The sequence below is a fragment of the Plectropomus leopardus genome, chromosome 11 (genome assembly GCF_026936395.1).
Source record: "Plectropomus leopardus strain MGB_pleo_1.0 chromosome 11, ASM2693639v1, whole genome shotgun sequence".
NCBI classification, from domain to species: Eukaryota; Metazoa; Chordata; class Actinopteri; order Perciformes; family Serranidae; genus Plectropomus; species Plectropomus leopardus.
The window spans coordinates 29,104,466-29,129,434 of record NC_142186.1 but is presented as its reverse complement, the minus strand read 5'-3'; the positions used below and the strand labels follow the sequence as shown (position 1 = coordinate 29,129,434).

The 24,969-nt window shown below is 38.6% G+C and overlaps 2 protein-coding genes across 5 annotated transcripts in view; one reads left to right on the top strand and one right to left on the bottom strand.

The window, feature by feature from the left end:
* Nucleotides 1–24,969, bottom strand: part of alg2 (ALG2 alpha-1,3/1,6-mannosyltransferase) — a 92,534-nt gene that overhangs the window by 4,706 nt on the left and 62,859 nt on the right. For 2 of the 4 annotated variants that reach the window (XM_088084548.1, XM_088084547.1), the window contains exons 5-8: nt 12,951–13,079; nt 2,283–2,454; nt 1,584–1,721; nt 215–382 (exon numbers count right to left, since the gene is read on the bottom strand). In XM_088084548.1, coding sequence (XP_087940674.1) covers nt 215–382; nt 1,584–1,721; nt 2,283–2,453 — 477 coding nt within the window. In that variant the 5' untranslated portion in view covers nt 2,454; nt 12,951–13,079. Of the gene's footprint in view, nt 1–214; nt 383–1,583; nt 1,722–2,282; nt 2,455–3,729; nt 3,988–12,950; nt 13,080–24,969 lie in introns of those variants that run through there. The other 2 variants (XM_042490808.2, XM_042490807.2) reach the window with 2 other exon arrangements.
* Nucleotides 4,252–9,296, top strand: sec61b (SEC61 translocon subunit beta). The gene is made up of 4 exons (XM_042490100.2): nt 4,252–4,410; nt 5,463–5,560; nt 7,823–7,927; nt 8,738–9,296. Exons 1-4 carry the CDS (start codon nt 4,408–4,410, stop codon nt 8,823–8,825), a joined length of 294 nt encoding a protein of 97 aa, XP_042346034.1. The 5' UTR covers nt 4,252–4,407; the 3' UTR covers nt 8,826–9,296.

The window sequence follows — 24,969 nt, the reverse complement described above, 5'->3', positions numbered from 1 at the left end:
AATCTAAAGAAAATTGAAAGCTAAAAGGACAACGTGATTTAGTTCCTCAGTTTTATTATAATCATGTTATTTACTTAAATCCTTGTTTTTTTTTTGCATTTTGCCAATTGCAAACAGCTTTTTTTTCTAGATAAAATAAAAACATTCCTGCCCTGCAATCAGACCATAAGAGCCTGAAGAGTGACTCAGCCTTCGACCCTCAGCTGTTACGTACCATGTCAGCCATGCCAGTGGTGCGTTCCTCCAGCCAGTCGATGGGAGCGCGATAAAGCTTCTTCAGAGCCGACTTCCTCTGGGTCAGCAGCTGGTCTGGGAAGTGACAGTAAAACAAAACCTTCTTCCTGCAACGGGACAGTCTCAGCACCGGGATACAGACCGACACCTAGAGTGGAATTAAAGGGGTATGAAAAAAATGGACATGGTCCCTAAAATATAAGCATAACACTTAAAAAGTTAAGAATGTATAGGTTGATGCAAAATAAAGAAATATATAGCTTAACATAATATAAATTTATGCTAAATGTAAATCTAATGGGCCTATTCTGTTACTCAGAGTTCCTACAGCTTAAGACAAGTGAAATTTCAGGCTTTTTAAATACATTTTAATGCCATTCAAAATTAAACTTAAGGCCTATTTGACAACATCCAAAATTAAAGGAAAAAACCCATAAACAGACATAAATTACTCAGGGTTAGGAAGAATATTGCCTAAATTTTTATTGTTTAGATTCATCATATAGTAATTTTCTCACTTATAAAACTCAAATACACACAAAGAGGAAAAAAAATAACGTAATTATTTTTGAAGATGTGAAAAACCAAAGTTTTTCTAACCCAAAAAATGGAGGCTGAAGTCTTAGTTTACTGCACCCTGTTTACATTAATAGTTTTATACTGTTCTCTTAAGATTTCGACAAGAAAAAATGACAGGAAAAATAAAATTAAATATATTTATATTTTTTCTACCCCAATTCCCAGATAAAATATTTGTAAACACACACTGGCATTCACAATTTATATTTAATCATTTTATTTTTTAAATCTAAGTTGTTGGGATTTTTTTTTACATACTTTCATTTCCTTTTCAAAACTACTTCATGAATTAACTCATTTTTAAGTCCTTTAAAAGATTGATTTAAGACATTTTAATGCCAATGAAGGCCTTATTTTTAGATGAATAAATTCAATGTCTTTCAGACCTATGAAGGATCCTCAGAGACCCTGGTTACTAAACAATGTATCTATCCAGTATTACAGTTTTACTCACTAAAGAAAGTTCGTTTACTATCAAACTGTAAGTCAATTTGAATAATGAGTTTTTTCTGGACTGTAATTATGTGAGAGAGAAAAGTGTCACCTGTGCGTATTTGTGTCAAAGACAGAACAGTAGTACATAAGCAAAGGCGTCTCCACTTCATGGTAAAGTAAAAGGGCGTAACTCAAAAAAGGAGATGGGCCGCTGTAAACAATAGAAGCTATTCTCAGAGCAACGGAGACCGTTAGAAGATACAGAGGGCTCCGAGGAACTCAAACGAGTGACGACCAAACAGACAGGTAGTTAGTTCCTGTATGACCTCGCTCACCTGATCACAGAAGACGACATCGTACTCCACCCCGCTGAGAAAGACCAGGTAAAGGGCCACGTAGATCATCCTCAGGTAAGCACAGAGGGCATGCAGGTAGCCAAACACACTGGTGGGAAGCCAGTCACCCACACATACCTATTAGAGGAGTAATAGAATTTTACATATGCTTTGCCTTGGTTGTGTATGTTTAGGAGAGTATTTACCCTCTGAAACATGGGAAAATAGGCTTTATCAATTTTAAAAACATGGGAAGAGGCCAGCAGCAACCTTAGAGAGGACAGAAAAAAAACAAGGAAAAAAACCCAAAGAAAAAAATAAAACAGAAACAGGGGGAAATGAAAAGTGGGGAAATCACCTGGAAAAATGCTTAAAAATCTTAATAATGCTGTAAAAAAAATATATATATATATATATATACATATATATATATATATATATAATTATGATCATTACAAAGTTCTATGGATATTCATCCCTATTTTTTTTAAATGTAATTTTCCAAATTTATTTATTTTGCGATTTGCAGGACATTTATTGCCAAGTTTCTCATTGCCTTTTATTCCGTGTTTTTGAAAGAAATCAAACCAATTTGCTTTGGGTCCAAGGGTTTAAATACTTTATAAAGGTGTCTGAATGTGGCACAAGAAAAGTGATGTCGATCCAGGTTTCAAAGAGTTAAGGTGCATGTTAACGTACCACAGGCAGCTCTGGGTCCAGTGTCTCAGAGAAGCAGTGTGTTGGATCATAATGAGCCGTCCATATCTGAACGCTACATCCCTTCGACTTCAGAGCGACAGCAGCATCGACCACCAGTCGCTCTGCTCCACCAATACCAAGGTCTGGGTGCAGGAACACCACCCGCGCCATCCTGCACGCAAGAACATATCAATTTTAAGTTAAATCTGAACAGTGGCCAGTGAAAATAATCCCAAAATCAGAAGTACAAACGGTATATTTACAACAGCTTAAACATTTATACAACCTTAACCAGGAATACATCAAAGAGAAAACACATTTTCTATTGCAATGATATTGGAGCAAGTAAATGTCTCACTGGTAACCAGAGATTTATGAATCCCAGAGACCCCATGATGCAATGTCATCAAGACATTTAAGTCACAATACAACATTATTGTGATTTTATAAGTGTTGTCATATACTCCATATTGCAATAACATATATGGCAATATATTGCTATTTGTTATCTCAACTGCTTAATTATGTCCCAACAGGAAACCCTTGTCAAGTTTTCAGTCTGTTCATTTGACTCATCATTTTTTAAAAATAATTCTTCTTCTTTTAATGAGTTAGCATGGTTTTGAATAAAGTACATCTCATTTTCACTTTGATACATAATTGTTGCTTCTTCAAGAAATCAAATTTTGTCACCTAATTATGTTTAAGGTAATATCCACAAATACACTGCAGTCATATATAGTTGTCATCACAGGTGATATTGTATTCCTACCTACACAAATTGCCCACTTCGGTATTTTTTTCACTCATTGCAAATTGTATCTAGTGGACTGACATTTTTTTTTTTTTTTACTGATTTCATTATTCTTGTAGCCTACCAGAGGATTTTTTTTTTAGCAATGTTAATCATTTACATAGAGTATCATATATATATATATATATATATATATATGTATATATGTGTGTGTGTGTGTGTATGTATGTATGTATTAACCTGATTAATAAAATATCGCGATATTGCTGTACTGAGTTTTTCTCCCACCACTAAGAATTCACTCTCTCATAATAAGAGAAACTTTCATGCTGCATTGTTGACAATTGTTTACAATTTCTCCTTGTGATTTTGTGACATTATTGGATTCATAACATTTACTATTCGAAGCACTTCACAACATGACTATTTAACAGAAAATGTACACAAAACTACTGAAAACTATTGTGTTTATAATAATTTCCTAAAATGCTCTACCATACACCATGAGAAATACCTCTAGCTTGCACTGAAATTGCAGATAAGCAGTCAAACTGATAGCAAGAGCAGGAATGACTCTCCTAATTTGGATAAGTTTGATAAAAAGAAAGTTATCCAGTGTGTTTTTAACGTTAGCTAACTCCTTCAGTGATAAGACTAAGGAAGCTAGCCTGTGTAGCTAGTGAAATTACAAACCGTTGTAGAGAGCTATAGTGATGGGCAGCAGTCTTTTGTGGCTGAAAGCAGCGAAATCTCCGTAAAATCTAATTATAATGCCGTTTTGTTTACCTTTGGATGATTTTATCACCTTGCCCGGGTTTGGAAACCTGTGATTATACTCGCTTAGGCGCCCGTAGCAGCATGTACAGCTGTCACGAAACCCGACCATTTGGACGCCATGTTGGCTCAAATTCTGTATCGAGATCAGTGTAAGCGCGCTGCCTGTTTGAACCACAATGGCGCCTGTTTCATCATTGCAACGCTTCCTGTGAGACACGTCTCCCTCAGAATCAAAGAGGACCTAATATGTGCCTTTACATATACGTACAAATACGCACACGAATTCATATACAAAAAACAAAGCTGGACTTGTAAAATATGTTTAGGTAAAATGATACAAAAACAAGCTCCTAAAATAACGACTGATTTATTTTTTTGGTAGTGAATGCGACGAGCCGGTCAGGCTTCTGCTCGGCCCCCCGCGCTGGTCTTGTGTTTTGCAGTCGTGTCCTTTTTAGACAAGCGTCAGCTTTGTGAGATCTCCTCTCAAGTTTTGACCAAATCACACACCGACTGTCTGCTGTTCATTTGACGTGGACATCAGCTTGAAGAGCGGCTCAGGGTCTCAGCTCGTATCCGGACGAATAACACAAAATGGTAAGACTCTCAGTTTCATCTCAAACTGTTAGAACCGTTGAAGCTAACGAGCTCTGTTGCACTCATTTAACGTTAGACCGGAGCTAACGTTTTGCTATCTGTTAGCGAGGGTGCTAACGTTAGCTCATCATATGTGGACGTGGCTCTGTTTAAGCAAGTCAGAGAGTCTCAAAACACACATTTAAAGCTAGCCCAGCACTAGGTGAATGAAATATATATGTTCCTTAATATTTTTGGTTGAGAGTCTATTTGATTATTAGAAAACTGAATCAATGAACAGTGTGGACAGTTAGTTAAGGCCTTCAGTCTAAGACATAAATTACTGTACAGTTCAGAATAAAGTTTCAAGCATCATTATTAAAACTATGTGAGAGTTGCAGGTTAGTTTTAGCTGTTAAAGTGTTTAGGAGTGTGTATGCATGTGTAGGTGAGTGACATTGATTAGACAGGCTGCCAGAAAGAGGGTGCAATTGAGTTGAATCCTGTTTATTAGGGGTCGACAGGTATTGTTTTTTCAGGGCCGATATCGATTATTAGTGCTTAATGGGACCGATAGTCGATAATTTGGAACCAATATACAGATATAATAAAAATGATAATCTTTCTGTCAATACTTAGAGTTTGGGATTAAACACAAAACCTTGTTGAAATGCTTTTTGCAAATGTTGAATCAAACAAAGTTTACAGTGAAAAATAAAATAAATAATGCATGAATGAAAATAGCTCCCTGAGGTTGAAGTAAAAGCTCCTCCCATGCTGATACTTTCTTTGCACTGAATTTTATCAGTGATCACTAAAATGTAATGCAGATACAGATAATCTGCCAAATATCGTCCCCAATGCTCTGCCAAGCTGATAATCCATCGACCCTTTATAAAAATGAAATGTTTTCAAACATAATTATTGAAATTAACGGTTAGATATAGCTGTAAAATAGTTTGCGTGTGTATGTATGTAAAGGTGAGTGACATTGATTAGACAGGCTGCCAGAAAGAAGGTATAATTGAGTTGAATCCTGTTTATGTGTATTAATTCTGGTGTCTTCCCCTCAGCCTGGACCAGCAGCAAGTGCAACCAATGTTGGGGCATCCAGCCGTTCCCCCAGTAAGACAGTGGCCCCCCGTGCAGCAGGATCCACAGTCAGACAGAGGTACACACTCACAATCTACCAAAATGTACCTCTACTCTCAATCCAATTGACATTGACAGATGGGTAAACTCTCTAAAAGTGAATAATGGGTGTAGTAAAATAATGAATGAAGGAATTATGTGAGTTTGAAAATGATCATTTGCTATGGCTGACCCAGTCATTAGACTTTAAACAATTAGAACACCGGGTGGAAATATTAGTTGGGCTTGTTGGGCACCTCTCTTGAGTACCGCCATCGAAACACCACACAATGGGATATCTTTTGCAAGACTTAATTTCATCCCCCTAGCAGAGTTAAGAGAATTGAAGAATCCATGGCAAGATGCATTAAAGCTGCTGATTCCATAAATTTGTCACATCTGTATTTTGGCCACAGCTGGGAAAAAGTAGTCACTCACATTAAACACAAGAGATAAAAAGCAAAAGGGGAAAATGGGAAATTCCATTTTTTCAGTGTACTGTCATAAACATACAGGCCTGAAATACAAACAAGATCTATACATGCATTGACCCTTTAAACTGTGATCCTATTGGCTTGATTTCTTTAAGAAGATGGGGAGAAGGCTTTGCCCACCCAAAAAAAGAAATGACTAAATAATTAGAAATTACAGTAAGAGAAAATCACACGAACATGTTTTTAAAAATAAATAAATAAATGCCAAAAGAACATTATAAGAACATTAAAAAAGGGCAACCAGACTTGAAAAAAAGTGCTTATAATTCTAATAATTCTATAAACCATTTTTATATATAAATCTGACCATTATTATAGTTTTTCCTTAGTTTTTTTCTTTTTGTCCCCCTAGATTTTTAAAAATCATTTCCTAAATCTACACATTTTTTGCAATTTGTGGAACATCACTCACCAGGTTGCCTTTATTTACCCATGTTTAAAAAGACACTGCACCAATGTGCTCAGGGTTCACAGGTTTCAGTACTCGTGAAAGGTTTCAAAGGGTTAATTTGTCACATCTGTATGTTGGCCTCCACTGATAAAGTAGCCACTGAAGACATTCTCATTAAACACAAGAGAAGAAGAGGAGGATAATAAAAATATAATAACTTTCATTTCACTACATACACAGGCCCGAAATACACGCACATGCATAAACAGGATCTATATACACACATTAGATGGAGAGATGTTAGGTTGATGGGGCTGACTATGGACAGGTGTTGCAAGCCGGTTCTGCCTTGTTCAAGGGCACCTCAACAGCTACCAGTCCAGACTCCATACTTGGTCGGGACGGGGACTTGAACTTGAACCCTCTGGTTCCCAAGCCAAGTCCCCATGGACCGAGCTTCACACGCTCTTGATAATTATTTTCCAAATATAACCAGCACTGGCCCCGCCCGCTCGTGTCATCTCACTGTAAAGAGTGATTGATGATTTTCAGACGGTCTGTCCCTTTTATATTTTGTGTGCAGATTAGAGCAGCAGATAAATGTTTGTGCTGTGGGCTTAATCAGTGTGTAATCAGAAGACTTGCTGTTACCTCTCTCATTATTACCCATTACCATCGCCTGCTTCATTACCTCATTAACCTCCGTTTAATCTCATCACATGAGTGAAGCGGCCATGAATCACTGTGCTCTTTCATCAGCGGCTACTGTAGTTAGTAACAGTCTGAATGTAGGATATAATGAGTCTGACTGTAATGGTTTTTGATTAAAATGTTTGAACACTTTAACTAATCCAGCAGTTTCTTTAAACCAAATTGTGCCTGTTTTTTCTAATTTTATTTTTATTTTTCCATAGAGTACTTCATAACATTAAAAAGTGAGCAATTTGGCAAAAAAGTCCCATAAATTGCAAGAAATTAGTGAAAGGTGAAAAGAAAAAGATTGGAAAATTATTTTTTAAAAGGTTGAAATAAAGAAACAATAGGGAAAAAAACAAAAAACTATACTCATAATTATTATAATTATATATTTAAAGTTATGTGTCAGAATAAAAAATATACTTTTTTTTCTTTAAATTTTGGGCACTTCTTAGTTTTTTTATTACTTATTTTCAGGTAATTTCGTGGATTACTTTTTATTATTTAATTTTAACAATTTCTTGATAATTTTTGGGCCATGTCTTGTTACTTTGCTCATTGCCTTCTCCCAATGTTTTTGAAAGAAATCAAGCCAGTTTGCTCAGGTTTCAAAGGGTTAACACTTTGAGATTGAATTTTTGTCATGTAAAGCCCTTGATAATCAGATACGTTAAATCACACAGTGTCGATACATTCTTGATTTTGTGCGTTTGTTTCACAGGAAAGCAACCAGCAGCGGTACGCGCAGCGGTGGCAGGACCACGGGATCGGCAGGCACCGGCGGCATGTGGCGCTTCTACACAGAAGACTCGCCAGGCCTCAAAGTGTAAGTGCAGTTTATAAAAGCAGAACTGGGGAGCATAAACACTCTCAAATTTAGCCTCTGACATTTTTACCTTTCATCCTCTCACAAACTAATTCTCAGGATTTCCGACACTTGGCATCATTAGTGTTATATTCGTTCATCAGGAAGAACGGGGGGAGATGTTTAACGTCAGGAAATTAGGCAGACGTGCCTCTGTGGTCAGACAACTCATCACTGAGCGGTGCATCAGCTTGATTTAAGTGTGTGTGTCTCCATATACACACACACACAATTATGTGTGTCAGGGAAGCACACTTTTAGAGAACTCTCAAACTTTGATTCTGCTGCATCCTCACCCCTAATATTAGAGAAGGCGTCCTGTCTCCTGGCCATAGCTGGCTATGGTTGATCGATGGTGCCGTGGTGGTTATTGAGTGCGTCTCTTCAGCAGTCGAAGGAGGGCATACTCGCCATACAGTGCTGTGTATCGAGTGCGTGTTTGTTCCTGCGTTAGACGGCGGCCTCAAAGCTTCATTAAAGGATGCACTCTGAAAGGTCAACTCAATTACAGCCTTCTGACAGGGAGAGGAGGGGGGCCGCTGAGGAGACGGTTGGCATGGCAATGCTGCTACTTAGCGATGCACCCCCCCATACCCCACCCCCTCCCCACCCCCACTCAGTCCCTCCTTCAGAGACGAGAGCCCCTCCTCGTTTCCTAAGCTCATCAATAAAATCAGCCGCCCCACTCAGATTCGCGCTCTAGCTCGGGTTCGAGCAGATGATGGGATTTTGTTTGTGTGTTTGTTGATCAGTTTCTCTTTGTCGCGACAGCGGTCCGGTGCCAGTGCTGGTGATGAGTCTGCTCTTCATCGCTTCGGTCTTCATGCTGCACATCTGGGGGAAGTACACCCGCTCTTAAAGTCCGCATAATGACCTCTGACCCTCGGCTTCTTAACACATTGGACCTGGACCAAACAACAAATAAACAACGACCCGACTCCCCTGCTTCCCTTCTGCACCATCACTACAACACACAGACATTTTTTTAATGCAGCCATTTCAGTACATGATCTGCACTGATGGTATCCGACTTGTTGCTTTTGCCCTTACTGTGTTTTTAACATCTGATGGGGGTAAACGAGAGGAGGCCACGCTAGCCCGCCTCAGATATAATGTCTGTGTGTGTCTGCGGCCCTCCCTCCAAACAGCAACAGCAGCATTTTTCCTCCACTGCTGCACGAAGGTTCGGTGCAGCGCTCAAGGACGTTGTTGTTTTCAGGCCCCCAGCAAACATTTCTTCTCGTAGCCTGATTTTCTTTCTTTTTTTTTTGTTAACAGCATTTGTACAAATGTAATTGTAATATTGTACAATAAAAAAGTAAAAAATGAACGTGTGTTGAAATGTATTTTTATGTTGTATGATTGCAAATCTAATGCTTATAACTAAAAACAAGGAAAGAAGGCAGTGAGGGATGAAAGAGGAAATTATTCAAAAATTGGCAAGAAATTAGTAAAAAAAAAGTACAAGAAAATTACCCGAAATAAGTTTAAAAAGAAGAAATACAAAAAAGGAAAGGTTAAAAAAGAAGTGCTTGATAAATATATAATTTTGTAACAATTTTATGTTATTATGATAATAAATATTGTTTTTTCCTTGCATTTCTCTTTTTTTCTGTTGACATTTTTCCCTGGCCTTTTCTAATCTATAATTTTCTAATTGTGGTAACTTAAAATTTGTGAAACATAAATTACAAAGTCGCTCATTGCCTTCTTTCCATGTTTTTGAAAAGCCAAAAAAATCGCACCAAATTGCTCAAGGTTCAAAGTGTTAAATACATGTGAAAAGCGTCTGAAAGCAGCAAAAGAAAAGCGATGTTGTTCCAGGTTTCAAAGGCTTAAACAAAGTCTCGCTACTTGCTATTATTTGACTGAGGTTTTGGCTATAACTCACAAAGTGATCAGTATTTTCAGGTTTCCCACGGTCATGTATAACTTGGGGAAGTCATGGAAATTCACAATCACATTTTCCAGGCCTGAAGGAGTCAATGGGATTAGCCAAAATCAATAAATGTTTGGTATAAGTCATGGAATTTCGTCATGGATATTTTTACTGCACTCTTCTGTGGATATCTCTCCACGTAACGTAACATAATTGCAAATCGATGTTCTTTAACTGTTGACTCAATGTAGCTTAAAAATCAGTGAAGTGTGACGACGTTTTGGTCACCATCATTTATGTTCTGTCATTTTCTCCCTGCGTTCATCTCTTCATTTATATATGCCATCAAGCTGAAATTATGTTTGAATCTGAGAAGTTTGGTGGCTCCGTTTCTGTAAAAGCATCGACCTCACCTCAGCTCTGTTTGGGAACTCGGTCATAAATGTCCAAACACATAACATAAGAAAAAACTGACAGAGAGCAGCGTGCCTGCTGAAAAATACCCCATAGCACACGTCTACAGGGTCATATGTGATGTCTGAGAGGGATGACTTCTGTATGAGTCTATAGATGTTTTTTTCAGGAAAATCCCGCTTTAAATGGCCCCTAATACTGCATGTATACTCACTGTGTAATCAACCTTTAATTACAAAGCATGCACATATGATAGCAGCTTATTTACATGAACAGAAAAGCCCAGAAGAACATACAGTATTTTTGGCAGCTGCCTTAAAGAATTACTTTACCCCCAAAATGACCATTTGTATATCAATTACTCACCATGTGTTGCGTTTGAATTGTTTTTTGTTGTTGTTGTTTTTATTACTATTTACAAATACAAAGGAAATCAGACACTATATAAAAAGTATAAAAAAAGTGTGCAACTTAAAAAGCCAGCAAGAGAACTAGCAAGAAACAAAAACAAATATAACAAACTACAAAACAACAACAAAAAACAGAATAAGTGAGTGCTTAAATTAGGAAAGTGAAACTAAATATGAGGGTTCGTCTCACAGGTCGTAATTTACCGTCTTACTGTAACAAGTAAATAGATGTGGACGTTGGAATTCATGCAGACCACTTTGTTTTACTTCCATGCTTCCACCATAAACAGAGAATCCAAAAAAGGCAAACGTTCATCATGAATTAAAGTAAACAGGGGCCACGTTCAACAACAGAAAAATTAACATTATGCATTTACAAACTCTCACACAACTCATGCAGTATAATGCATGTCTCTTTAACCAGTCATATGCTCAGTACTTTCCAAACACATGAACGTTCACCAAAAACGTTAGAATTTAAACACTTGCACCTATGAGTGGTAGTACCTGTGCATGAGGCTGTTTCTACTTACGTGTTTTAAATTGTAAAGTTTTATAAAAAAATGCATGATGGTGAAGTACTGAGCATGCAACTGGATAAATGAGACTGAGATTATACTGCACAAGTTGTGTAAGAGCTGGAGGAGCATTTCTTGCTATAGTTTGCTTGTTAAACGCAGCCCCCGTTTACCTCGTCAAGAATGTTCTTCTTTGTTGGATTCTCCGTTCACCGTTGAGGCATTGTGTTTTCTTCACGAACTCAAGGCAACACAGAATGAGTAATTAAGAAATGATCAGCGTGCGGGTGAGCTATTACTTTATATAGATGTTTAACTGGTTGAACTGTTCAGTCTGCACACCTTAAAAGGCATCAGCCTCCAACATCACTGCATGAAGGTTTGTCCTCACCGCCTCCTCTGAAGCTTTCTTTTCTGATGCTTTCTCAATATTTGCAGACAGGCAATAACTGTTTTGTAATACCAAAAGGCTTATGACATGCAGGACGTTAGAACTCTATGTCTTGTTACATCCCAACTAAATTGTGTATGTATTAATTTTTCCGTCTTTTCCCTCATTTGATTTTTGGTAAGTGCATGTTTGAGAATGGAGCAAACAATCAGTTGTTTTAGGGGAACTATTATCTGCATATAGCAAAGCACAGTAGTAGTTTTTGCTTAAATCATTTTCAAAATAGCATAAAATAAAGAAGTTTATGATGCACTTTTTGTGTCAAAAACTGGCTCACAATTTGTTTTGAATCAAAGCAATATTTTTCCTGTAAAATCACTTCAAAAACATTAAATGTTCTTCCATCAGAATTTTACTTTGGTGTTTTTCTGTCTTTTCCTGAGGGGGGCGCTGCAGACTATTATCTGAATATCACTGGCTCCGAGAATAACAACCTACTGAATAACTGGCGCTCACTGAGGGAGGGCATGAGCACATGTTAATGGTGGTGATTTTTAACATCTATATATCATTACAATACTATATAACATGTTTGTATAACCATGCACCATCCGTTTGATACTCAAATGCTTCAAACCAGACTACACTCTAACCGAGATGCGCGGAACAAAACCAAATGATGAGAAACAGCTTCAGATTTGATTTGTCCTCATAAATTTTACCCTTTGAACCCTGGAAAGACATCAGTTTTCTTGTGCTGCATTTAGATGCCTTTTACACACATTTAAACCTTTGAAACCTGAGCAAAGTGTTTTGACATCTTTTGAAAACTGAAAAGGTAATAAGCAACTCAGCAAGAGATGTCCCACAAATTGCTAGAAACTAGGAAAAGGTGCAAAGAAAATGACCTAAAAATCAGTTTATAAAGTGAGAGAGATTATTGGAAGTTTGTTATAATTAAAAAAGGGGCAAAATGTTCAGAAAACTACATATTATTATAATTAATATTACTATTATTATTATTAAATATACATATATGATTTTTTATTTTATTTCTTTATTTCTTACCCTTTTCTTTTGCTAAATTTCTGGTAATTCTCCAATAAATCCTTTTTCTTAACTTTTTCCATGTTTCTGAAAAAAAAATTCTTACAAATCAAATGCTGTGAAACATTAAGAATTGACTTTATGACATAATGTCCAGTATGATGCTGTGAGCTGCCAGCTGGGTGTTTTGTAGTTGCAGAGGTAGTTCTGGCCCAACCTGCATCACCAGGTTACCTGTGTTGAATATGAAACCACCAGCTGGCTTGTACTTGTGCTTCTGTGTGTGTGTGTGTGTGTGTGTGTGTGTGTGTGTGTAAGCTGGTACCTTGTGTTAAACGTAGCATTCGGATGCTGTTCATTAATTCATTCTGTTGCTATGGCTCTGCTTTCCCACAGGCTTCCAGTGTTCGTGGCAAACTCAGGCACAACTGCCACATCACTCTCCCCGTCGTCCCTGTCCCACACACACACACACACACACACACACACACACACACACACACACACACACACACAGAGGAAGGAACACACATACGTTAACAGACTCCATGGCACAATTCAGGGTGGCACAACACGGCCATGAGCCAGAATAATTCAGCATAACAATTAAAAATGAAGGAGCTGTGGCGAAGCTGTCCCTCAGTGTTCAGGAGTCAAACAGGCCCAGGCAGCGTGTGGAGCGCTCCACACGGCTGCAACCTGTAGTTACAAACTCCTCCTGACACCGTGTATGCAAGTCAACTCAGGGTTTCATCAAGGGGTAGAAATGGTGGTTGGGGGGGTTATTTCCTTTAATGCAGGGATCAGAGCCCTCAATCTTTGTGTTCTGGACAGACACACTGATAATGCTCGTTTCTCAAGTTTGTGCGTGTTGGTTTTTAGATCTGTGGAAATGGTTTTGTTGCTGATGATTTGACACACTTGCCCTTAGTTTAAATGTGAAAGTGCAGGCCAATTCACCTCAAATCCTGTTCGTTCTGCCCCGCTGGACACTTGTATCCATCCACAATCCCCAATTCCCTTCTCCACCAGAGAAAGTTTCAGTTTAGTATTTTCTAGATTTTATACAGAGCTGTTCAGACAGTCAGTGGAGCTGCAGCTTCAGTGGCTGTGTTGATGTGAGCACCATTTGAATTTTTGAAATTGACCCTCCCTCTCCTCGCGCCGCCAGCTTGATCCACATCGCAGGTATCCCAGCATGATTTGTACTGGGACAGCTCGGCTATTTTATCCCAATTCAAGTCAGTGGAGGGCTAAACTGGAAGTTAGCTGCTCAACTGGCAAAAGTCTCTTATGCTCTTCCACTAGAGGGCCCGACAACAAGGTGGAAGATCCGGGTAATTTTACACCTGCGAAGTTGAACTTTCCTGGTTTCATGTTTTTACAATGGTAAAAAGAAAAGATGCATTAGCCGTCTTTATATGAAGTCCACACCTCCAACAGTGTGTCCAGTTCTCTTTATACATCCATGGTTGCACCTCAGGAACACAGCTTTTTATTTCATCAGCAGTCACTCACTAAACATTTTTCACCCAAGGTGACAAAGAGGAAGCAAGAAGAGATTCAATTAAAGTTCATGTTAAGTTACCAGACAAGCGAAATCTATACTTCTCTATTCTACATAAATCATCCTAAACATATTTGAGGTGACGTTTGTCCCATGGAAACAAGGAGAGGAGTGAGAGATTGGAAGAGAGTGAAAGAAAAGAAAAGAGAAGCTTTCTTTAGAGCACTTCCTCTCTGTGTCTTCTTCACCAAAAACCCATATCCTGTGAAGAAACCACACGCTTTTACAAGGGTTGGTCCCTTACATCGAGAGAGGTGAGCACGCACGAACGTGCACGCACATTCACACACTTGAGGAGGCCTGTAAATAGGTCACATGTATTTTCTGTTCTACATATCACATGCTGAAATGTGGTTTCGCATGGAGGAAAAAGAAACTGTTTAAGCAAGTTTCTCTCTCTCTTTTTCTCCTCTGTGTGTCTCTCTTTCACTCATCCATCACACACACACACACATTTATGCCCGGAGATGTTTCCCCCTGCAGGTACACACGGCTATCAGGATATCAGGTGCAGCCGGATCTTACCCGGATCTTCCGCCTTGTTGTCGGGCTCTTGCTTTAGAACTTGTCTTTCCTTTCCAAAAAAGTGTTAAGAATATTCCTTTAAATGAGTGTGAACGCCAAGTTATGCACATGTGTGTCAAGTATGTGTGTGTATTTTTGAACAGATCACATGGTTGGTAAAGCGTGGAATGAATCCACAGGCGGGTGGAATCGATCCACGCTCACCGATCGAGTGAATCCCGAGGGACGACCCAAAAACTTAGGGCAGGATGATGGGACGCAGGGACACCTGTGTCCACACTACACGAAATGATATGAAAGATGCACATAAGCCCCTCAGCGTGATCTGTTTAACAATATGTGTTGTTGTGTGGAGGTACTGGCAGCGGAGGAATAAGTGTTCAGCTCATTTGCTGCAGTAGAAATAGCATTAAAACAATAAAAATATTGTTTTCAAAGCAGGGGTAGGCAGTTGCTTTTTTTTTACTTGGTCCATATGATGGAAAAAATATATAATTATGCACTATATGAAAAGCTTAATCTGTTAAAAAATGCATCATATTTCAGGAGTTTATGGTGCGTTTTTCTACGATGGTTGTTACCTACAGAAGCAAAATGACTACAGCCATCAGGTGAATGCAGTTACAGTAAGTGAAATCAGAAGATCTGTACTTTTACTTTCATTGTACTTTTACTTGTAAAAGTATTAAGAACATTTACACTGTTCACAGCAACTTACACTTTTTCTACCTTTTATGACAAATTGCCCTTTTTAACAAATCTAGTTTCTGTATCTATGTATATTTTAAAGCTTTTATTGAAAACTGCTCTTTCTTTGTTTGGTTTTACTTTTACTTTTTGTAGTTTCATATTTTGCTATTTTATAATCTTTCACTGATCTTGCGAGATTTATTCTGTTTCAATTTTAGACTTGTGCACATACAATATTGGCTGGTATTTTTCCATTGCCATTTAATTACTTTTATATTAAAACTTGTACAGCACTTAAGTCCACTCAGATTGTATTTTAAAAAACATGACTTGTTTACTCTCTAAACATACATTATCATTATTATAGTATCTTTAAATAATGATACCGAAGTAACTAAATAAATGGACACGTTACTTTACACCTCTGAAGATCAAAACATTTAAGGAAGGTGCACAGCATATCTTACATGTTTTAACCTTTTACACTCTCTGTCATGTATGCGTATGTGTATGTGTATGTGTGTTGATGTTGGCGCGGTCGCTGTGGTCATAAGACCAGTGATCAGGCAGTGATTAGTCAGTAACATAGCAGCCAACTGCAGCAACACTCTGCTAATAACCAGCCATCAGTAGCAGGTCTGCTGAGAGGTGACAACTTGTTCACTGTAAAATAATCTGACTTTATATTCTGCATCCAGACCACATGGTCACTGTCATATGAACCGTATGTGGGTCAGGTGGGTTGGAGGGAGCTGGGACACACAATTTGTGAAAGTGTTTGTGCCAGCTGCAGGCTCCCTGATCTTAGTGAACTCTCCTTTGGAGAGAAATAAGAGAGTCAGAGTCGCAGCCAAGGCTGAGTCTGCATCTATCAGTACCTCATCTCTCACTCTCTAATCTTCTATGTGACACACACTCACCTCGTGCTTTGTGCATGAAAGACGAGCAGCAAGAAGACCATTCAACCAGAAAAGAGGTGGAACCGTTATAGGAAATGGTCCTAATAAAAGCTTATGATTCTGTTGCATCTGTCCATGGTGGATTTAGGCAACAGAAGCACACTGCCAGGTTTAGGAAAAAAAACATTGTGGTTGGGCTCAGCAAACATCGACCTCCCAGGTGAAAGTCTGAGATTATCAGACCCATCACCTGCACCTCCAACCCCGCCCCGTGGGCACCCTCACACTACTTATACTATATTGTTAACTGCAGCGTTTCAACCTGACACTGTCCGGCAGCGTATCATAAGGCCGTGACACGCTCTGTCCAGGCTCATTAACTGACACCATCTGTCCACGCATTATACAGCCGTATAGCCAGTTGCCGTCTGGCAGACCAACAACAAATCACAACACCATGAAAAGATCTATTCGGCCAAATTACAAACTGATGCCGCCCAGTGGCATAATATACTGCAACTGAGGGTGGCTTTAGGCCTCTGTATCTTATGCCAAAATTACTTACAAAGCAGCAGTATATGACGATACGTTCTCATCCCAACTCGTCACACGGTGCCGCTCTGACAGTGACCTTCTGCATCAACCTGTGACATTTTAACCTCAAAAGTTTGTAGAAACCAAGTGCAAATCAACAGGACTGAAAAATGAAGCCAATGCAGAAGTGCAAAAAACTGCAATTCCTCGAATGGTCAAGTAAGACTGAGAAAGCGAGTCAGTCCCCATGAATTCCCATATTAACATACTCAACTTTACAGCAGAAATAAACATGTTTACAGCTGGCTGCAAAACAAAAAAAACAGGTTTGGTCTCTGTAACTCACCTGTTTGCATATTATTAAGGCTTAAAGTTATGCATTAGTAAGGGCGTGGCCACTTTGAGTGACAGGCTGTATGTGAGGTATCACCACATTAAACGACTCAGATCCACAAGAATCAACAACAACAAATACTATATAGAGAGAGCATGAAAAATACAAAATTTGAAACAAATGTATCAACAAAATCTACAAATGAGACTAAAAGTTGTTTCAAAATAATACCCAACAGAGACGTTAAATAGAAATGGAAATTGAGATCTTAAAGAAGGATATGACTCCAGCGGTTGAGGTTCAAAGCGCAAAGGAAAGAAAACAAATATACAGAGAGTTGAAAGAAGTTGAGCACGAGCACGAGATAAAACATAGAGAGAACAGAAGGTGCTAGAAAGAGATACAAATAACTACAGGAAGATGGAAACAAGTGGAGACAGTCGATGGAGGGAGAAAACCAAAAGACTTCCAGCAGGTCTATAATGATACCTGTAAAGAATTTAAAGAACGGAACAACGTGGAGGTTCAACTAAAAATGAGAGCTGAATAAAACTTTAAAGGAGCGGGAGAGGAAACCAAACACAATTCTCCTTTTTTTAGATGACAAGACAGCAAACAGTCAAAATATAAAAAAATAAATTGTGAATTTTGAACCTAAGTGAGTGACTTTGAGGGAAATTTTCAAGACGACACATTTTTCATTATTATATCATAGCTTTTTAGAACATATATTGTATGTTATGTTGAAAAACTAATGAATTCAGAACAACTTTAGAACTGAATATTTAGGGGACTGTTCTTTATTTATGAGGGGGGCGGGGGTGGTGCAAAATGTGGGAGACATTTCAAATAATTTTTTGAGCATTTTGGAGGGACTTATGTTTTCTAATTTTGGCTTAAGGGAGGGGCATACAGCTTTAAATGGCTGTATTTTATATTTATTTTGCTGACGATTTTGAAAGAAAACAAGGCATGTTTTTCTTCAAAACATTTTGGCCATTTTTGTTTTTTAATTTTCAGTGATTTTTAAAGAAAACTTTTTGTCTTTTGTTTCTTTTAAAACATTTTGGTGATTTTTTTTTTCATTTTTTCTTTCAAAAATTGCCAAAATTATACCATTAATTGTAACCACAGAAACTGTAAAAACAAAAATTCTGATTCAATTTTCAAATATCTGACAGTCCTTAAACACATAATGTGTTACTTTACGGGTTTGTTAAACAGATTTCCATGACTTTTCCAAAAGTTTCATGGAATACGTAGTTTTCCAAAACTTTTCCAGGTCTGAAAATTGCGATTTGCAAATTCAGTGACTTTTCCAAGTTTTTCATGATCGTATGAACCCTGGTGTGTGTATACGTGCCATGGTGTGTGTGTGTGTGTGGGGGGGTTACGATAAGGAGAATCCCAGGACGGAGGCCTCGTTGGTCTCTGTGACCTTTTCACACACGTCCCCTCCCATCAGCCGAGTCAGGCCTGGTGATGCCCCGTGTGACTGCCACAGGCATGCAGGGCCAACTGGGCTGTGATGTCATAAGCATGTGTCCCCCAGCACTTCCACCCGTCCGCCCCTCACTCCCACCCCGTCACTAACTGCCAGCCTGCAGCAGAGCGGATCAGACTGGACCCTCAGGGACACACCGGCCACGGCTGGACTAAGGCGGTGGGGGAGGAGGGGGTGACACCGCTGCGCTGAGTGTCTCAGGTGTCAGCCTTGTGCTTTCTAATATTAAAGCCACTTGGCTGTGTGTGTACCCATGTGTTTGTAAAGTGTTGTTTATGTGCAGTGTATTTTTAGGTGACTGCATTTTCCACTCCTTGTGCAGCGCAGAGCGACAGAGGGGAGATATGAGGCGGGTGGTGGGGGGTTACGGTGAATCTGGGGATCACCTGGCTCTTGTGTGATAATGTTTATCATTAAAATATACTGATGTAGTCCAAAAAATATTCTGAGCATGCTTTTTGTTTAGTTTAGCACATGATTTTCTGTAAATAGTTGCCATATTTGTTACATTCCTTTTGCATTGCAGCCTAAAACTGTGCTCGGCTCGCTTGCTGTCATTGAGTCAAACATCATAAACCCACATTAGCGGCAGAAATAGTCCAAATAATGACGTGCGCCGTCGTTCTTTTTAGGTTTTTCTTAAAGAAAGAGCCAAGAGCGTTCATATCTGAGTCATATTTATCATTTTCTGGGCTCGCTCATCTGCACTCCTAAATTGAATACTTCCCACGTTACATGAAAATAACACAATATTCTGAGATCAATATTCTGAATGTGAAAAAAGCCAAATGAGCGGTGGTGGATGAAGTACCTGTACGCCTCACTCGAGTAAAAGTACAGATATCTTACCAGAAAATGACTATGGTAAAAGTTAAAGTCATTATTAAAATATTAATTGAGTAAAAGTTTAAAAGCAGGGACACTTAATGTGCTTTGCTTGGAGGCCAGGGGCCAATCGCAGCAGCCCCATAGATATATTTCTAGGATTTTAGGATGTTTTCGAGGACTTGAGGATGTTCAGGATGTTGCTGAGATTTTAGGATGTTTCAGGATATTTTTGCGATTCAAGGACATTTTTAGGATTTTAGGAGCTTAGTTAGGACCTCTGTCGGGATTGCAGGGGATTTCTATTCTATTTTGATGCTGTTTTATGCACTCTGGCACCTTATGTAAACTAAAAGTACAATCAAAACTCCAGTGTGAATCACTTTATTATTATTGTAAATTAAAAAATGGTCCGGGGGCAATGGGGAAATGTAGTTAATTAATAGTAAAAATGTTATTTAGAAAATGTAGTGGACCATAAATGTTGTGACAGCCTACGTTACAAACTGACAGGAGAAATGTGCACACCCTTTTCTTTTTTCTTAACTGTTCTTATTCATTTATTCCTTAATTGTGAATCGTTTATTATGTACTGTATGTTTAAATGCTCAAAAAGCAATAAAAGTTTAATCGTAAAAAAGAGTAAAAGTAAAACGTTGAAAGAAGTTTAAAAACTCAAGTTAAGTACAGATACTCTCAAAAAATACTTAAGCACTGGAACAAAGTATTATAACTTCTTTACACAACACCCCTGCAAATGAGATGTTATCTTTGGCACAGATAAACTCTTGTTGAAACTGTTGAAGTGCTGAATGGGATTAAATGTGTTTTTGTCGCCAAGAATATTATCTAGTCAGATTTATGACTTTGGCATGAATCTCGTGGGTGCGCACACTACGTACAAATGCAGGGATTGGGTGTGGTGGCTCCTGTATTTTAATTGAAATATTTTCTCCACTGTTTATTACAAGATGTTTCATTGATGAATGCCAACATTCACACCATCTCCCTCTCCCTCTCTCGGCATCAAGCCAGCTGGTCTGTTCACTGCAGGCTTGTGCGGTTTTGTGGTTTATGATTTCATAAGCTTTCCACAGGATGAGCAGCAGAGCTGCAGCTCTGATGAATGACGGAGGCCCGTCACACATAATGAGAGCGGATCTCAGTCATATGTCTGCTGGACAGACATGGAACATGATGCTTTTCATATAAACTAATAAAAAATATAATTCACTGAATAACGTTACAGATGATATGACATCAACTTCCATGGCTGCTGTGCTTCCTATTCAGCTAAACGCTTTCTAAAGTGTTGTAATGACAACAATCAGCGAGTTTCCTGTTTTTTTAAACTGGAAACAACTGATCTGATGGTCATCTGAGAGCATGAAAAACAAGCTGTTAACAAAAAACACACAACATGAAGCAACATCAGACTTCATTTGGAGCTGTTTTTGTGCCCAACTGATAAATCGAAGTCCAACATTTACCCTCATTTTAGCTCTGGTTTTAGTTCCCACCAACTCCTAAGGTAAATAGCGTGTTACATTTGCTCTGGGAGATCAAATTTTCAGTGTTCCCACTCAAACAATTTCAACTGGAATGTCCCCTGAATTTGGGAAAACCTCTCCATGGATGTATGAAGACACCTGGATACAGCATTGGCAGCAGGGCCCCATCCATCCCGATGAAAGTTGCTAAGTGGTGCAATAAGCCAAAATGGTTCAACTGCCGCATAAAAAATAAGTAGAGCCTGGCTATTACTGCATTTTTGGGGCTGATGCCGATATTGGGATGTAAAAAAATTTAGATATTTATATATTATATCGGCCAATATATATATATATATATATATATATATATATATATATATATATATATATATATATATATATATATATATATATATATATATATATATATACATATATGCAATGCAATTATCCCTCTCTCAACTGCTTGTGACAAAGATATGTAATATAGGCATGATATTTCAAAGTTTAAAAATTCATCAGTGCGCTGCAACTTCATTGTGAATTTTATAATCCTAAATTAGCCTTTTCTGCAATATGTTATTTTAAAAATAAAATTTTCATATATTAGATAACATATTTGGCGATACTGATGTGTGTGTGTGTGTGTGTGTGTGTGTGTGTGTGATGGGCTGAATTTGGAGGATAAAAAAATAGATATCAATATATCGGACAGGCTCTAAAAATGACCCAAATGATCAGCACTGGTCCTCATTTTGGGCCCACGGAGCAGGCGCCATAGAGATTTACAGCCGCCGAGCACAGCCAAGTGACTGACTTCCAGTTTAGTAGGGGATCAAATAATTTAATCTTGTGTCTCTCTTAGTCTTTCCAAATATTACCAGACTGAATAGATTCAATCTTAAAGTGAGTTAAAGCACAAAGTGGGTTTATGTAGAGCTTTATGCCGTAATCCACTGCCTGCTGCTTCTGGGAATGATAACATAATGACAGTAAACCGAAACAGAAAATTTGTGGAAATCAAAAATCCTTGATCTGAAAGAAAAATAAAGCTAAAGAATCTGCAGGGCAGAGGGATAATTCTCTGTGAGTTCATCAACACTAGCATCACCTTTTTATTTTATATGTATTAATTTGACCTGAAAAATGCTGATTAGTGCAACTTTAAAGATAAAAAAGTCGAAGGCCAAAAAACAAATATTGTTATTGTTATTGCCTGAAGTTATCTTTCCTCGCCTACACGTTTCATTATATGCAATAAAGACAGGGACAATATAAGAGAAAAACAAAGAACAATAATTTCACTGTCTATCACATAATGATAGAAAATAGTCTGAGGTCAGGGGGTCACAAACAACAGCAAAAAAAACATAAAACCATGAAAGACCCACATAAAATTACATAAAAACACAAACACTTCCATCAGTAAAGACAAGCAGGTGTGCAAAGTTGCATTAAATGTATGTTATGTAACATCTCGTTTTGGCTAGAGGTCCTCTGAGGCGGCAACCAATGGCTGAAAGGAGTGGCGAAGGGGCTGATTCTGTGATCATGTGCCAAACATCTTAAAAAAAACTTACACAACCTCTTTACCACAATAACAACTTCTTCCGGGCTGTAGATTTGCATATAGTGGCTGCCTGATTTGCATATAACATGTTCTTTCAGTTCATAGGCATGTTCATTCCTTCTTAACAGGTCTGTCAGGGCAAGTCATTGCATTTATTGTGTGTGTGTGTGTGTGTGTGTGTGTGTGTGTGTGTGTGTGTGTGTGTGTGTGTGTGTGTGTGTGTGAGTACAGCAGGTGAGGGTGTATTATGCAATCTTAAGTGTTCAGGGAGTGGAAGTGCTTAAGGAGTGGAAATTTAATGTGAATCGCTTTCATTGCATAATTTTACATTTCATAAAGTTCATTCTGCGAGTGTCTCCTAAATGTTGCTATTTACCTGGAGTCACAATAATGCATGCAGATGCAGAAAATGTTTGTGTAACCCCTCTTCAAACAATGCCTCGTTCTTAAGTCCCCTTCACTCGATGTCAGCGCTTTTCAAACCTCTCACCCAGTGTCTTCCTGTGACCTGACAGGCAGCAGCCTCAGTCTTGACACACTGCCCTGACTTACACATCCTCCAAAGTAGTTACGTAAGCTTTTCTCTCTGCTTATGAGTTGCAAGAATTTGCATATTGGCACAGTTTGCTCTTAAAGGGACAGTTCACCCCGAATTAAAAAGCACTTTTTTTTAAAATTTTTAGTGCTATTTATCAGATTGCTCTGGTATGAGTTGTTGAGTGTTGGAGATATCAGCCGTAGAGATGTCTACCTTCTCTCCAGTATAATGGACTACATGGTGGTGCTCAAAGTGCCCAAAACATAGATCTGAACGAGTATTATTATTATTATGGGGTTGTATGCCTCCCTGCACCAGTCAAGTTGTACAGTTTCAAGGTGGAATGAATGTCACCAACCTCCAACCTTTGCTATCGCTGGCATGGAGGCATAAAATCTCAACAGCAATCATGACCCGGTTACTCAAGATAATCCACAGACCTTGTTGTGAACAGTTTCATGTAGGACCTATTTTCTTTCTAATCAACTACACCCGCCAACCATATCACGGTGCAGAAGCAAACATGCATCAAATCATGGGCAAGAGGCTTGAATGAGATTGGGCTGATCAATACCAATATTCGAAGATTCGTTTTGTTTTCCATACACAGTTTTTAAGTTTGAACAGGCTCTGCAGGACGTTCAGTGTGACAGCGACACTTATGTAATATAATGAACAAGCTAACAGAGCTTAAAATGTGTAGGAAATGTGCAACAATAATTTTTGCCAACCCTAGATATCAAACAGAAACTGTTTTGTATTAAGTTGCTATAAGCTGTAAATTTACCGCCCCGAGCAGAAAGTCTCTCCTCTCTCCTCCTCCATGCCGCTGCCTGCTTGTCCGCAGCTCTCTGTACCAAAAATCAAAATGTCCCAAGAAGTACACTGCATGGAGAAAAAAACGACCGCTCGACTAGAAGCAATCTCCAATTCCAACTTTCACGGGGCAGCCCTAAAAGGAGCTATTTTCTTTTTACCAATCTACACCCATCAACAGTATCACCCTGCAGAAAGAAGCATGCATCTACTGCTACAGGTAGCAGTGCTCTAAGCACCACAAGCTGAGCGCATTGAGTTAAATTATATTTGAAAAAGGCAGATATCTTGAGAGCTGATATCTCCAACACTCGAAAACTCACACCAAACAATTTAGACTGATAAATAGCACTACAGGTAGGACAGAAAATATCTATTTTTGATTTTGGGGTGAACTGTCCCTTTCATAAGCACATACCGTACTCTCTTTCTCTCTCACCTGCTGTCCTGCTGCAGGTCTGAGCAGGGAAATCCCTCAACATGCTCAAGAGGAAATCAAAAGTGGCTGGGTGGGGGGGCTCCTGCACGTCTGTTCATGAGTATAAATGCGTGTGCGTGATCCTACACGTCAAAGCCATGAGCAGTAGTGAGAATAATTACATAATACAGGCCAGTCCTCCAGTCTCCTGTACCCTTGAGGTGAGGTGTGGGTTTTCTTTGGGGGGGTGGCAATCTACCTGACAAAAAAAACCTCCCAAAAATCTGGATAATAAATAAGATGAGCCCATATTAGCAGGTGGTGGGTTAGCGGGCTGTATGCAACGTCCCAAATTTCATAGGAGAAACAATGATTTGTAACACGAAACTGCTTTATTCAGTGTTTTTACCAGTTTAAATAAGCGGTACCATTTGCGCTGGAAAGGGAGGAAACCTGCGGACAATTCAGTTCCCGGTAAAAAAACGCTTTGACAATGAACACTGAAGGAATTGTAACCAGGAGAAGTTTCAACTGGTTGCAATATGCAATTGTCACCACTTGCTGCCACTAAATCCTTTTGAATCTTACACACTTAATCTTTAAGTAAATCTGGAAATTGAAATGATGATGC

What these genes read in the sequence shown, in the direction of transcription:
- sec61b (XM_042490100.2), top strand. An exon ending in GGATCCACAGTCAGACAGAG is followed by an intron (nt 5,561 to 7,822) that starts GTACACACTCAC and finishes TTTGTTTCACAG; the next exon opens with GAAAGCAACCAGCAGCGGTA. An exon ending in GACTCGCCAGGCCTCAAAGT is followed by an intron (nt 7,928 to 8,737) that starts GTAAGTGCAGTT and finishes TTGTCGCGACAG; the next exon opens with CGGTCCGGTGCCAGTGCTGG.